General features: G+C 54.7%; 1 protein-coding gene across 3 annotated transcripts; it reads right to left on the reverse strand.

Annotated features, from left to right (window-relative positions):
* Window positions 1-939: 939 nt before the first annotated feature.
* Window positions 940-10,136, reverse strand: PRSS36 (serine protease 36). Of its 3 annotated transcripts, none has more exons than XM_069485777.1 (15): window positions 10,072-10,136; window positions 9,699-9,734; window positions 9,459-9,494; window positions 9,071-9,233; window positions 8,400-8,680; window positions 6,143-6,309; window positions 4,359-4,608; window positions 4,121-4,250; window positions 3,496-3,752; window positions 3,259-3,407; window positions 2,685-2,922; window positions 2,430-2,571; window positions 1,883-2,148; window positions 1,685-1,806; window positions 940-1,425 (listed from the first exon to the last, which is right to left on the reverse strand). In XM_069485777.1, exons 1-15 carry the CDS (start codon window positions 10,106-10,108, stop codon window positions 1,147-1,149), a joined length of 2,553 nt encoding a protein of 850 aa, XP_069341878.1. In that variant the 5' UTR covers window positions 10,109-10,136; the 3' UTR covers window positions 940-1,146. The 3 variants fall into 3 exon arrangements, with proteins under 3 accessions (XP_069341878.1, XP_069341877.1, XP_069341879.1); XM_069485776.1 differs by having other exon boundaries at window positions 3,244-3,407; XM_069485778.1 differs by lacking the exon at window positions 1,685-1,806 and having other exon boundaries at window positions 1,078-1,425; window positions 2,058-2,148; window positions 3,244-3,407; window positions 10,072-10,108.
* Between the last annotated feature and the right edge of the window lie 4,974 nt (window positions 10,137-15,110).

Consider the following 15,110-nt stretch of genomic DNA (forward strand, 5'->3'; position numbering starts at 1 on the left):
GGCTAAGCTGAGGAGGAGGGGGCGGCAGGCAGGACACTGGGCACTGTGGGTGGGTGCAGGCCGAGGCTGCGCTGTATTCAGGGTTTGTAGGTGATGGCATATGGGTGACAGACTGGGTATGTACATCCCTGTGGTGTTTCTGGGGCGAATTCTGTTTGGGATGGGATCAGCCTCCCAGGGATAACTTCCAGCTTTCCTCTGGGCCCCCCTCCCCCATCCTCTGCCTACTCAGCCCGCCCAGCTCCAGCGGAGACAGCAGCTGGCTTTCACCCCACACCCCCCTTCCCCACATTCTTATTTTTCCTTTTTCTCTGCTCAAACATCACTTCCTCTATGACCCTTTCCTGATCCCCAGACAGGGGTGTCCACATGTGTTCCCCACTAGGTTGGGAGCACTTCGTGGGCTTGTATACCAGAACCCAACTGTGTCATGACAGCAGTTAGCAGAGAATATGGGTTGAATGACCGCAGGGAGTGCAGGGGTAAGCATGGGTGAGCCAGTGGGGTGCACACACACGGGGCCCAAGGCCTGGGGGCACTGGGCAGGATGCAGAAGTGTCATGTGTGCGTGCTGGCGACATTTTGCGGCATCATTCATCGGGGTGTGTACATGCGGGGCAGCTCCGCCTCTCACCCTCAGTCTTTCCCGCTGGAGGGGTTGGGGGGGCAGCAGGGTCTGAGCTAGAGCTGAGGTGTCCACCTGGTGCTGGGGACATTGATTCCACTGGGGAGGTGACACACAAGCAGCTGGCCACCCAGCCTCCCTTCCCCGGGGGCAGGAATGAGGGAACAGCCACATTATCAGGGACACATTTCCTGAGAGCTCAAGGCCTGACTCACCGAGGACAGAGGGGCCCTACCCTCTGGGCTTCCCCCTTCGCCTCCCAGGCACTCGGCGCTCTGCCTGCTCCCAGCAATACCACAAGGCCACACATGTGTCTGCGTTTACACCTTTATTGTCTGCTCCTCCCGCCACCCCCAAGGATTCCTGGGCCCAAAATAGCCCAATTATCTGAAGCCGCTGCAGTCTTGGTGGGTGGGGCCCTCTGGAGGTTCTGAAGGGAGCCAGCTGGTTGGGCCACATTCCAGCCCCACTGGGTGGGAAGTGGAGGGCGGAGAAGGAAGTGGCCCTGGGACCCAGGCCCCTCAGCTCTGGATCAGGGGAGTCAGTAGCAGCAGGAACAGAACAGCCCGAGGGGAGCCTGAGGCCCTGGCCAGGTCTGGGGGGCAGAGGTTGTTGCCCACAGGGGGCCAGTACGGGGAGCCACTAGGTGGCAGGAAGTGGGCCTCCCCCACTGTTTGGGAGATCCAGGCCTCTTCAGGGCCAACAGCAGCAAAAAGCTCCCGGCTGCCTCGAACAGCCATGCCCATGAGGACCCAGGAGCCTCCCTCAGTCTGGCACAAGAGGGGAGGGGCTGAGGTCACCTGCAGAGTCAGAGCCAAGGCTAAATGGGTCTGTTATCCTTCCTGGTCCCCTGCACCTTCCCCTAGGGTCCAGCCACAAAGCACTCCTTGTCTCCATCCTTAAGCATCCGGGCTGGTCGCTCTCTAAGGCCCAGCCAGCAAGTACTGCTTCCCATCTGGGGCCCGACACTCAGGAATTCCAACCCTGTCTTTCTCTAGGGTCCAGCTGCCCAAAATGGCCTCCCCCCTCCCTGGATCCCGATGCTTGGGATGCCTGTACCTCACACCTGTCCTCCTGCCCCTCTGCATACAGGACACAGAGGGTATCAGGGGGCAGAATGCTCTGATAGAGGCAGTGACAGAGTCGAGATGTCAAGATGGAGACAGCAGCAGCCACAGGGACTAGAGAGAGGAAAGAGCATTGTTCCAGGGTTCTGGCCTCCAGTTACTCCTCACTCCCGTGACCCAGGGCTCTCACCTCGGTCCCGGGGGTCCTTCCAGCCCAGCACCCAGCAGCTGGCCCCCGGAGGGATACCCCCTGGGTGGAGGCAGATGGGCAGGGCTGATGGGGAGGGCTCCACCCGGGAGCTCAGCTCCAGGAGAGCCAGGGGGGGCCTAAGTCCCAGGTGCCGGGGCAGGCGGATGCTGATGACCAACCGGGATAGCTGGTGACCCTGTGGGAGGGGGCTGGCCCCTGCCCGGCCCAGATACACTTCAATGTAAGGCACTGTTGTAGAGCCCAGCCTGTTGGAACAAGGCCCAGTGTTACCTCCTGCTCCTCCCATTGCTTGTAAAGTCCTTCCCAGCCCAGGGGAAAGGGTGGAATAACTCTCCAGGGTCATGCCACTAATTCCTTCCGTACTCCTCCTGCCACATCTCTCTTCTGTCTCAAAACACCTCACAGCAGTTTCCCTGTGCTACAAGAGCCCTAAAGGGAGAATATCCACTATTGTAAGAGCCCTTTGGTTCATTTCCCCATTTTTTCCTCCAGCCTCTTGCCTAGGAAATGAGTGAGTGAGACCCACCTGAGGACACAGTGAGTGGCTGCCAGGACCCAGCCTGGTGCCACAAGGATCCCAGTGCAGACTCGATCACCAGCCACATGCACCTCTGCCAGCCAGGGCCACAGGACCCCCACAGGAGCGGCCTCTGGCCGCAGGCCACAGGCTAGGGAGAGGAGGGGGCCACCTCAGCTGGGGCCCCACAGCTGACCCCTGAAGCCCCTGCCATGGATCTATGTACTCCCAAGAGCCCCTGAGCCCTAAAGGCGCCCTGCTCACCTCCATGCTCTGTGTGTGGGGGACAAGTCTGTGCCTCAGTCTCCTCCCCTTCGAGGCCCCAGTGCCAGGCTAGCTGGTCCTCCAGATAGGCTCCCCGAGTCACATGGCTGATCCATGGGCCATGGGTCTGCAGGGGAAAGAACGCTCGGGGACGCAGACAGTCACTGGAGAAGTCTCTGATTCCAGCCAGGAACCAGGTCCCTTCTTCCCGGCACAGAAGGCTCCAACGCGAGTCATTCTGCGGCAAAAAAGTGTGTGTGTGTGTGTGTGTGTGTGTGTGTGTGTGATACTAATTTGTGTAAGAATTCAGCCCACACTTTAAGATTAAATCTAGGGATGGAGAGAAACCCCGCAATCCGCCCAGAGCCCCGCCTCACCCCTACCCCAAAAAAGTCCTCCAGGGCCAGGCTCCGCCCCCAGCTCCTGGCCCCGCCTCCACCCCGTCCCGCGCCCGGAGCGCTCCGCCTCGCCCAGCTCCTCAGGCCCGCCCCCAGCTCCCTCCCCCTTCCCCGGGTCCTACTCAGCCCCGCCTTCCGCACGCTCCGCCCCTTCCGCTCACCCAGCAGCGGCCCGCCTCCTCCTCCTCCTGGTAGGCGGGGCAGAGCGCGAGCGGCGGGTCTCCCGGCAGCGGCACTGGCGCCCCCTGGCGGCCATACAGGCAGTGACACCACCAGCCGCCCAACAGCTCCGCCTCCAGCAGCGCGCTGGGGCCAGGCGCGGGTTCTTGGAGGGGAAAGGGTGGAGGCCCGCGCTGCGGCCGAGGCGGTCCCCGCTGCGCCCAGCGCCACCCAGGGCCTGGCGCCCCGCTCACCCCCGCGGCCCCAGCGAGCCAGGCGGCAGCGGCTCCCGGGCAGGAAGTAGTGTTCCGGGTGAGGTAGGCACACGGGCCGCGGGGCCGCGCTCAAGTTCACAGGCGCGCGCAGCTGCAGTAGAGCCAGGTCCGAGGCGTCTTCCCACGAGGCGTTCTCGTGCGGTACGAGGCGCGCCACCCGCTCCGCGCGCGGGCGCGAGGGCAGCCTCACGCGCCAGGCCTCGAGGTCGCGGGGCGGGCGGCCGGAGCTGAGAAGGCTGCCAAATGGGGAGGCGGGGGACGTGGGCCAGATCCCGCACACCCGGCTGGAAACCTCGCACCCTGGCTTAGCCTCTGTCTCCAGGCTGAGATCCTGCTTCCGCGGCCGGATCCCCACCCACCTCCGTTCAAGCAGTACACTTAGACCCCTGCATCCTGGATCGAACTTACACTACCCCTCTCCCGTCCCTCCCGGACTGGGACCCCTCTTTTTGTACTGGATCCTACATCTCCGAATGGGAGCCTGCATTCCAGACTGAGGGGCCTCCCATCCCCATCCTGCCCAGGGGAAGGGCTAGGGCCAGGTAGATGGTGGTTTCTCAGGCCGATGTGGGAGGGTCTGCCTGAGGTGTGGATTCTCACTCACTCCAGAAAGCAGCTGGCAGGTGCCAAGACCCAGCTTTCAGACACCAGCGCCCCATGGCAGGGTCTGGATCCCGGCACCATCACCTGGGCCTCCCAAGGCCAGGCCCCTGGCCTGGAGGCCTTCCCGCACTCTGAGGGGTGAGAGGCCTGGGTCAGGTAGCCTCCTGAACCCCCCTCACCCAGCAGTCTCCACCCCAACTCCCACGTCCCTTTCACATCCAGGGGTCCTGCCCACTCACCTGGCAGGGCGATAGTGCAGTTCTCCTCCGTGGGCTCCCGGGAACCTGACTGGGGCTCCTGGGGCTGGATGGGAAAGACAGGCCCAGGCTCTGAACCCATCACCTGTTCCTGTATCCATGCCTCATAGGGAGCTACAGCGGTGAAGACTCCAGGGCGGTTCCTCCGTCCACAGCCAAAGCCAAAGCTGGTGATCCCTGCCTGGAACCAGCGGCCGCCTTCCTCGCAGACCAGGGGCCCCCCGGAGTCACCCTAATGATAATGACTTCATGTTAGGAGGTCATCCCAGGGACCCACCAGCCTACACTGGCTTCCTCGAAAAGGCCCTACACCTCCTTTTGGCCCCACATACAGCCACCTTCTGCTAGAAACCTCCCTTGGCTGTGCCTCGTCCTCTGTGTTCCCTGCAACTCTGAACAGGAGAAAGCCTTGTGAAGCAGAAGGGCGGGAGCAGCCATAGCCAGGAGCGGCAGCTCATGCATTAAAGGCCATGGGAGAGAATCCTGCAGATGTCGTTCACAGCCAAATGGCTCTTGTTCAATAAATAGTTCAAATAAATCCTGTCTTTGATTTCTAAGTTCACTCAATTGTTTAAAAAATAAATCAGAGATGCTGGCGTTCAGAAGGCAGAGGCAGGTAAAAATAGGCCAACTAAAAGCAGCAAGAAGGGACAGTTTGAAAGCAAGTAAAGAGGAAGAACCGCAACGAACAGACACTAAAACAATGGTACTGGGGCCATTTAATTTTGGGGTATTGTCCTTAAGGCATCTTTGTGACAGCCCAGGCATCTCTGGAAGCCGACGAGGGTCACAAAGAAGGCTCAGAAGGCTCAGAATCATCTAGAGCTGTGCTGTCCAATATGGTAGCCACTAGCCAAATGTGGCTACTTAAGTGTAAATTTATTAAATTTAATTAATTAATTAAATTTAAATAAAATTAAAATTTTAGTTCCTCAGTCCCATTAGCCACATTTCAGTTGTTCAATAGCCACCCCTGGCTAGCAGCTACCATTCTGGACTGCACAGATAGAAAACATTTCCATCGTTGCAGGAAGTTCTATTGGAGAGTGCTGTTCTACAAGAATTTGAATTGTTTGTAATTCGGTTCAAGAAGACAGGGAGTTATGTCCAAGGGTCCTGTAACCTCAGAATTGGGAGTGACACTGAAGACCATCTAGCTCAAATCCCCACCACCACCCTGCATGCTTGGGTGCCCTCAAAAATGTGTGTCATTTGAGAAAGATTTCTGGGCAAAGTGGTTAAAATTATGATGTTTCAGTCTTTAGCAAGTTACCCCTCCTGTGAAGAATTAGTGATTAATTCATTTTTTTCAATAACTGTTTATGGAGCACCTACTAAGTTAACAGGTGCTGTGCTGTGGGATAATTATAATAATAATAGCCAATACTTATTTAGCTGTTATTAAGGACAAGACACTTAATCATTACAACAACACTATCAGGTTGGTAATGCTATTATCTCCATCTTCCAGGTGGGAAAGTCTGGGCACAGGAAGGTTAATTAACCAGGCAAAGGTCACACAACTAATAAGTGGTGTGCCGGGCTTCTGACCAGGCGAGCTCACTGCAGAGCAGGTGCTTTGTGGCGGAAATGACAGCGCCCATAGCTGAGCCCCAGCTTCTATCCATTTATCACCTTCGTGTTTACCCCACGCACTGGCAATCGTGCCCTCTTTTTGCAGGTGAGCCTCAGAGAGATGATATTTATCGATTCCTCATTGGTTAGCACTCTGGCCCTGCCAGGCAGATGCAGGCGCCTCCCCTCACCTGGCAGGTGTCCCTGCGGCCCTCTGGGTAGCCAGCACACAGCATCCCTGGCAATAGCTGGAGAGTGAGGTTGAAGGGACCAGGCTGGCTGTAGAGACACTGGCAGGCGGCCTCGCCTAGCAGCCTTAGCTCCACTTCCTGTAGCACCCAGGGGAGAGGCAGAGGGTCTGGGGGCAGAACCAGAAAGCACATACTGTGAGGTAGGCATGGAGCCCCCAGTTCCCAGGGCTCAGCTTTGTCCCCTCCAGCTGCCTCCTAGACATCTCCATCTAGATGCCCCATGGCACCTCAGCCCCCCGCATTAACCACATCTGCCCAGGCTCCTGTCTGTTCTTCTTCCTATGTCCTTATCTCAGGAATGGCCCCATCAAGCACCTAATAAGAGCTTCCATGTGTAGTGCAGGTTGTGCACTGCAAAAAGTTCCTCACAACAAACGATATACATAGGGGCTAAAATCATTAAGCTCTGAGCCCTGATGTGGAGTCGTGTTGGTCCCAGAAGGCATTCTTTCACAAAGATGCTATACAGACTCGATGTGGTCCTCTCCCAAGTTGCCATGCATGGAATCTGGGTGTCATCCCTGACCCTTCTCTCAACTCTCCTTCCTCAATCAGCTCTCAGATCGTGAAATCCTCTCATATGTGACTTCTTGGCATTCTCACTGTCACTACCCTAGTTCAAGCAGCATAACCTTGCGCCGCCTGGAAGACTGACCCAGCCTCCTGACTGGTCTGGTCCCCAATCCGCTCTTCACGTGCTGCTGCTAGAGGAAGTTTCTAAAGCTCAGCTCTGGTCTTACCAAGAACAAGAAATGGATCCGCCTGTCTAAACTGGGGCCTCAGCCCTATCTTGAGGAGAACGTGCTTTTGATAGAAATGAAAGTCTCAGGATGCAGAAAGGGGTGGGGACAAGCACAGACAGAGCTCCTTCCCTTCCCACTCAGAGTCCTAAGAAGTCAGGTGATGGCTGCAGCTGTATTTGGGGCTCCACCAGGGAGGTCTGGGATTTTCCTGGGGACCTCTAGAGCTGGCGGGGTACTTTGGCCCTATTCCGACCTTAAGGCCTTCGTGGTGCAGCTTCAGCTGCTTTTGCTGCCTCTGTTGCCTCTGCCGTTTCACTCCAGCCTGGCATCCTGACCGTTCTCCATCTAACGTGCCCCACCTGTGTCCCCAGGGTGGCCTCCCTCCCACCCCACGTTCCTGCAACACATGCTCTCTTCACAAAGACTCCCAGAAATCTCCCAGTCTGCCCATTGTCAGGATGGCCTGGCCCTGCGCACACAGACTTCCTAGGTGCTCAGGGTGACTCTTCCTGCCCTGATGGAGGCGCTGCAACGCCTCCTGCGGCACCTTCCCAAAGGCCCCCACACGGGCACAGGTCTGATCAGAGCAGCTGTGGAATATTTGCGGGAGCAAGGCTAGCCTGGAAGGGTAGCACTAGATGATGGGGATGACAGGGAATGGAAAAGAGGTCTCCGTCCCCCCACACCTTCAAACAGGCTGTGTGTCTATGTATTGAACGTGCTGTCTGCCCCCTAGCGTGTAAGCTCTGAGCAGGCGGGGCTTCTGCTTTTTACATTCACTGGTGTATCGCACAGTGCCTGGCGCACAGAAGGTGCTCAAGAAATAACTTCAGCAAAAGAATGACTGACTGAATGCCGGCGAGTAAGGAGAAGGCAGGAGGTGGGGGCCAGAGAGGACGGGGGTGGACATAGGATGGGAGGAGGGATGCGAGGGAAAGTGCAGACGCCTACTGCATGCCAGGTGCTTTGGTGCTTTAACATGGATTCCCTAAGGTGGACATACCTACAGCGCATTAGCTACTGCTGTGCTAGGCACTGTGCTACCAACTTTAAACGGATTTTCTCATTTGATCCACCCAACAACCCCATGAAGCGGGCACTACTATTTTCCTCATTTTACGTAGGAGGACATGTACTGGGTGAAGCGCTTTGTCCGACACAGCACAGCTGGGATGGGAATCCCAGCCGGATCCTAAATTCAGGAGAGAAAAAACTGGAAGGAATGAAGTGTGGGGAGGCTGACTCAGAAGTCTCAGTGTGAGAACCCTTGGGGAGGAGGCCAGCTGGAGACACGCGCGGGACCACCCGCGGTCTGGCAACCCCGTCCCCAAGCCTCCGCCCCAGGGACCCGCCCGCCCGGGGGGCCTCCCCCAGGAGCGCTGGGTGGGCTCAGCGCTCGGACCTCCCACCGCCCGGGCTGCAGCCGCCCCAGCCCCACCCCCACCCCCGCTCACCCGCCTCCTGGACGTCCCCCCAGCCGGTGGCCCAGCAGGCGGTGCCGTGCGCGAACTGGTGCGAGGCGCGGGGCAGGCAGACGGGCCGCACGGCGGGGCCCAGCCTGGCGGGCGCGGCCAGCCGCAGCAGGGCCAAGTCGGCGCCCAGCTCCACCGCGCTGTAGTTGTCTGGCACCAGGATGGCGGCCACCGCACGGACCTGCGCGCCGTCCGGGGGCGCGTCCTGGGAGTGCGCGCCCAGTACCACCGACCACTCGGCCGCGGGCTCCAAGGTCCCGTTCCTGCGCCGAGGCGAGGCGGGAGAGTTTAGGTGGACGCTATGGAGGGGCAGACCCTCGTGGGGATGGGGACTCAGAGCCAGAAGAGGAGGTGGGGTCAGCAGGAGCCCTGGAGGGGCGGAGGCAGATCCAGATTTGGGGCTGAGACTCCTAAAAGGGGACTGGCGAATCCGATTTGGAGTTGGTGGTTGGGGGCATCGGAGAGGTAGGTAGGATTCAGACTTGATATTGAGTGGAGTGGTGGGACGACCCAGGACCCTGATACCTTGCGGAGCACCTAGCTTGCGGGGCAGAGAGTGGTGGTCTGGGCAGCCTTGAGGACCGTAGGAGGTGGGGGAGGGGGTCGAACTGCAGGGGCAGGGTTGGCCTTGGAAGGAGGCCGCAAATACTCACCTCACGAAACAGTGAGCAGCGGAGAGGACCCAGGAGGGGGCGATGAGGGAGCCCCCGCAGATGTGACCTCCCCCGTGATGCAGGCTCACCTGCCAAGGCCAGGTACCCGGCTGCGCATCTGACCCCCCCACGATGCGGGCAGTGGGCTCAGGGCGCCCACAGTCTGCAATGGGGAGCCCTGGGGGTCAGAGGCCGCCTGAGGTCTCCCACTTCAGAGGCCCAGGTAACTCAGGACAAATCCTTGTCCTGCACCCCGCTTCAGTTTCCCCTCTGAACAAAGAACAAAGACCTAGGCACTTCTAAGTTTCTGGTCTTTTCCACCTCCCTCGTGGCCTAACCATCCTTAACTTTCCTTTAAGATCTGAGGATGCCCAGGCCTCTTCCTTACCCAGATCTTCAGGTTCTTCTTGGGTAGGACTGAGAGCTGGATGCCACAGGGTAAAGAGAGGAAGATACTGGTGACTTCCAGACTCTTGGCACTGCCCAGCCCAGCCCCCTTCTTGCTCTCCATCCCCCACCTCCCACCTTCCCAATTCCCTGTCCCTTCAGTCCCCTACCAGCACCCACTGCTACCTCTCCTCTCTTTTCTGCCTCTGCACATGACTTTCCCCCATTCCAGCTGCCTTACCTGAGTCCTGGAAGGCTCCTGGGGTGGGACTGATGGCTGGGAAGACAGAGGAAGACAGGAAAAGGCTGGAGAGCTGCACTTACTATGTGCCCTCCCGGACTCCCTCCCCTATCCCAGACTCCCACTCCCAGCTTTCCAGCTACTCCACCTCCCATGGCACCCAGGCCTCCTGTCTCCTGCCTTTGAAACACTGCTCCCTCTCCCGCCTCACTTCCCGACTGCTGACATCCTCCTTCCTCTCCTCCTCTGACACTACTTCCCTCCCTCTGACAACCCACTCCCCATGCAGAACCCAGGAATCCTGTTCTCCAGCTCCCCAGATGCTAGGACCTAGGCCCCTTGCAGCCGTCCCCTGTCCCCTGAGGTTACTTACCGAGGATCACAAGTGGGAGGAGCAGGTGCTGGGACATGGCACATTAGAGTCAGCCGGAGGCACAGAGGTGGGTGAAGGTCTGCTCCCCGCTACAGCTCTGTCACTGTCTAGGCAGCCCCGTGACTCCTGATGGTCCCGGAGCAGCCCCACCCTCCTTGGCTGGAGCCCATCTCCGGGAATCTGAGAGGATCTGGGACTGGAACGGGAAGGTAGGGAGCCCGAGGGCCCCACCCGGAGTCCTGTGCTCATGTCACATCTCTAGAGGCCAGGGTGGGGGTGGGGGCAGGGATCCTAGCTCCAGGACACCTGTTATGTCGGGCTGGGAGAAGTGGGGAACCCTGTGTGCAAAGGCCAAAGAAGAGGACAGCAGGGGCTGGGAGGCCACTGTTCTGAGTCCTTGGTGAGGCAGGGCTGGGGTGAGCAGTGACCCTTGGGACAGGGGAGGTGGCCCCTCATTGGTATGACTCACCTGAGACCTCACCTCTGTTTGGGGTGCGGCTGCCCCAATGGCTTGGCCTTTTCTTCTCACACAGCTCTGGTTACTGGAGTTGCTGGCCAGGTCCGAGACAGAAGCCCTAGGGAATTTAATCCCATCCCAACAAAAGGATCACAGATTCTGGCAGGTTGGGCAAGGCATAGGGATTCTGGGAGGGGGCTGGGCAGGCTGGCAAGGCCAGAAAAAGATTCCACCCTTCTCTGCGTTAGAGTGAGTAGTCTCAGATGTGCTGTCACTTACTTTTTGTGCGACCTTGGGAAAGTCACTCAGCCTCTCAGTGTGTATCATCAATAAGAGCCCATTTTAGAACCCTATGGCTCCTCAAAGAGGACTTGATGAGAGTTTAAGGAAGGAACTATTTGTGGAGGTGTAGGCAGGGTTAAGGAAACCAACATGGGTTGGTGAAGCACCCTGGGCCTACCAGTAATGGAGAGCCCTTACTAGCTGTTGGTCTGGAGAACAGACAGTTTCTGGAACCCGGAGGGGCTGCAGCTGCAGGGCAGACAGAGCCAGCCAATGGGAGACATGGCTTCAGTAGAGAACATAACCTTTATCAACCTGTGGCCTAGCAGAGAGAGCTGGGAAATAAAAATCCCCGCCTACCCCCCTGGCATCCTCTGGGCACCTGCCAGCTCCTCCCATTGTCCGACACCTACTCAAAGCCAGAGAGGGAGTCCGTGATTGGTCCACACGGTTACTCCCTGGGGAGCAAAGCAGGACAGAGAAGGGTGGAGCGTGGAAATGGAGGGTCACTCAAAGGGTATCCACACGGGCATATCTGTTTTATTGCCAATAATATAAGCTAATAATAATATTACTCTGTTTTTCGTCTAGTTTCCTTAGAAAACAGAGGCCTAGGCGAAGGCCTACATGCTTGTGCTTTATTGGTGCAATCCCAGGATGGCGAGAGTGAGGGACAATGAGAGGTGAGCAGCAAGACAGGAAATGCAAATACAGAGACCCAGTAATTGGATTCAACTGCTGATCTTGCTGGCCATATCCAGTCCACCCAAATGATGAAGATAAACTTGGTGGCAACAAGTTCAGACTTGTTAACAATCCTGGGGTTTCAGGGATTCATTTAACTTGCTACCTATATAGGTATTTGCACCTTAAAGGATAAAGAACTAGTCATTCCACAAAAACTCAGAAAAATAAGGCAATGGGCAAACCAAGGTAGGGAAAAAGAGTGTGTGTGGTGAATGCAAAACACACATGCCGTGGAGAGCTTCACATACAAATTGATTGCTCCAGTTCGGTGGGTAATAAACATGTCAGTCCAGGACCCCCTTATACTCTTAAAATTTATTGAGGAATCCAAAGAGCTCTTGCTGGCTGGGCGCGGTGGCTCACGCCTGTAATCCTGGCACTCTGGGAGGCCGAGGCGGGTAGATCGCTCAAGGTCAGGAGTTCGAGACCAGCCTGAGCAAGAGCGAGACCCCGTCTCTACTAAAAATAGAAAGAAATTAGCTGGACAACTAAAAATATATATAGAAAAAAAATTAGCCGGGCATGGTGGCGCATGCCTGTAGTCCCAGCTACTCGGGAGGCTGAGGCAGTAGGATCGCTTGAGCCCAGGAGTTTGAGGTTGCTGTGAGCTAGGCTGATGCCACGGCACTCACTCTAGCCCGGGCAACAAAATGAGACTCTGTCTCAAAAAAAAACAAAAACAAAACAAAACAAAACAAAGAGCTCTTGCTTATGTGGGTTATAACTATCAATGGTTATTTTTTTTTTTTTTTTTTTTTTTGAGACAGTCTCACTCTGTTGCCCAGGCTAGAGTGAGTGCCGTGGCATCAGCCTAGCTCACAGCAACCTCAAACTCCTGAGCTCAAGCGATCCTACTGCCTCAGCCTCCCGAGTAGCTGGGACTACAGGCATGCGCCACCATGCCCGGCTAATTTTTTTTTCTATATATATTTTTAGCTGTCCATATAATTTCTTTCTATTTTTAGTAGAGATGGGGTCTCGCTCTTGCTCAGGCTGGTCTCGAACTCCTGAGCTCAAACGATCCGCCCACCTCGGCTCAATGGTTATTTGAAATTAAAACTGAGAAATACTTACAGTATTTATTAATTCAATAAAAAATAAATCAATTATATGTTAATATAAATAGCATATTTTTATGAAAAGTATATTTTCCAAAGCAAAAAGCGAGTAGAGTGGCATTGTTTTACATTTTTACAAACATCCTTAATGTCTGGATTAATAAAATATAGCTAGATTCCCCTGTCTGCTCCTTCTGCCAGCCTGTTGTGATGTAATGTGTCATGTACCCTCTGAAAACCTACACTGTACACTTGACATTATTATGAAAATAGTTTTGACCTTGGGCATCCCTTCAAAGGGTGTTGGGGACCTCTTCTGGACTTCCCAGACCATATTTGAGAACTGATGCTCTAAGAATCATTAGATTCTTAACCCTTTCCCCAACCCAACCGACCTGAGGAACAGGACTTACTCCTCTAAATAGCACAGCGGCTCTCCAAAGCAATGGATTTTGTGGGAGGAAGGGGAACACTTTTCTCTAGGGAGACAGATTGGACTTTCTGGGGGATGCAAGTGCAGTTTGCAAAAGCTGCCCATGTGATTCTGATAGTTCTGCCGCTCTAAGCTGCCTTTGCTTGAAAAAAAAAAAAAAAATCACTGTTTTAAGCTTCCTAGCAGTCAATGCAAAGAGGGAAATTCAAGCAGGAGTCTTTCTTTTCCAAGTACAGGACAGAAAATAAATTTCTTCTTGGGTTCTCGTGGAGAGGACACTTTGATAGAATGAAATCTTCCTTAACAACATCATTATGGCAAAACCAGGAAAGTGTTTCCTAAAGTTGATTTTTATAGTGCTGTGTAATGTTAGCCTATGTCACCATAATCACACCACAGTCAATAACATAATTATATGGGGGAGTGCCTCTGGTTAAGGGAGATAATACACACATAGTTCTCTGCTGGTGTATTAGTGGAAGGGGAAATTATAGATCAGCTAGTGAATTAGTTTTCTATTGTTGATGTAATGAAATACCCTACACTTTCTATTGCTGCTGTGACAAATTACCCTACACTTAGTGGCTTAAAACAACAAAAATTTATTATCCTACAATTTTGAAGAGTAGAAGTCTGATGTGAGTCTCTCTGGGCTAAAACCAGGGTGTCAACGGGCCTTCCCGGAGGCTCTGGGGAGAATCCATTTTTGCCTTTTCCAGCTCCCGGAGGCCGTTCGTATTCCTTGGCTCCTGGTCCCTTCCCTCCATTTTCAGAGCCAGCAACGTTGCTTCTCTCTGACCCTTCTTCTGTCTTTACATCTTTCTCGCTGAACCAGGAGAAGTTCTCTGATTTTAGGGATTCGTGTGATTAGATCAGCTCCACCTGGATAATCCATTTGTCTCAGAGTCCATGTCCTTATCACATCTGCAAAGTCCCTTTGCCACATAAGGTAAAATATTCGTAGGTTCTGGGGATTATGACATGGACGTTTGGGGGGGACCATCATTCCGTCTACCACAGCCAGAGAAGCGGTGACTGCTATGTCTCCTATCTTCCCAACGCATCTTGAGATCAAATTTTAGGACATCCCTCAATTCAGATGGGGAAATTGAGGTTTGAGTGGGGCCAACGTTGGCCTAGTCATGCTCTGGTATTTCTTGGCCTGCTGGCTGTAGATGTATATTGGTTCAATGTGGGCCTTGCGGTGGTGGGGGCGGGCAGAAGGGTTGTTTCTAGAACAGCTATGTGAGAATGAGTACTGATGTTTATGAATAAAAGTTAACACAAGCTATAGCTGCCACCAAAAAATGCAAAGTAGCTGATGAAAATCCTGTATTTGGCTTGGCATGGTGGCTCACACCTGTATTCCCAGCAGTTTGGGAGGCTGAGCCAGGGATTGCTTGAGCCCAGTGAGCTGTATTTGCACCACTGCACTCCCATCTGGACAACAGAGCAAGACCCTGTCTCAAAAACAAAAAAAAATCCTGTATTTGAAAGTGAGTGGATTGATGTGACTTTGTGTCTTATTTGCAATGAAAAAACTCCTCCTTTAAAGAATCCTTAATTAGGAAGCACTAAGACAACTCTATTTTTAAAAAAGGACAAAAGATTTTGTTTCTATTATCTATTGCTGTGTAACAAACCATCCCCAAACCTAGTGACTTAAGTTGGGTGCAGTGGGCATGTCCCAGCTACTTAGGAGGTTGAGGCAGGAGGATCTCTTGAGACCCAGAGTTCAAAGCTGTAGTGATGATGATCACATCTGTGAATAGCCACTGCACTCCAGCCTGGGCAACATAGCAAGACCCTGTCCCTATTAAAAAAAAGAAACAACAAAAAATTTAATGACTTAAAATCCATTTTATTGTCCTTCGTGGTGCGTGGTGTGACTGGGCTCCACTGAGTGGTTCTTCTGCTGGTCTTGCTTGGTGTCTCTCATGTGGCTTCAATTAGATGCAGCTGAGGGTGAACCTGGAAACATCTGACGGTTCAAGGTCTCTCCTCTCCACGAAGTCACTCTACATGGTCTCTCCAGCAGTGTATCTGGACTTCATAGTGGCTC

This window comes from Eulemur rufifrons, chromosome 14 (assembly GCF_041146395.1).
Source record: "Eulemur rufifrons isolate Redbay chromosome 14, OSU_ERuf_1, whole genome shotgun sequence".
Classification (NCBI taxonomy): domain Eukaryota; kingdom Metazoa; phylum Chordata; class Mammalia; order Primates; family Lemuridae; genus Eulemur; species Eulemur rufifrons.

Bases quoted from the DNA above. Each gene is read 5' to 3' on its own strand.
- PRSS36 (XM_069485776.1), bottom strand. From the start codon at position 10,108: ATGTCCCAGCACCTGCTCCTCCCACTTGTGATCCTCG. The intron at 8,681-9,070 runs GTGAGTATTTGC...GCCTCGGCGCAG, and splicing joins GCTGCTCACTGTTTCGTGAG to GAACGGGACCTTGGAGCCCG. The intron at 4,251-4,358 runs GTGAGTGGGCAG...CTCACCCCTCAG, and splicing joins CTGCACTATCGCCCTGCCAG to AGTGCGGGAAGGCCTCCAGG.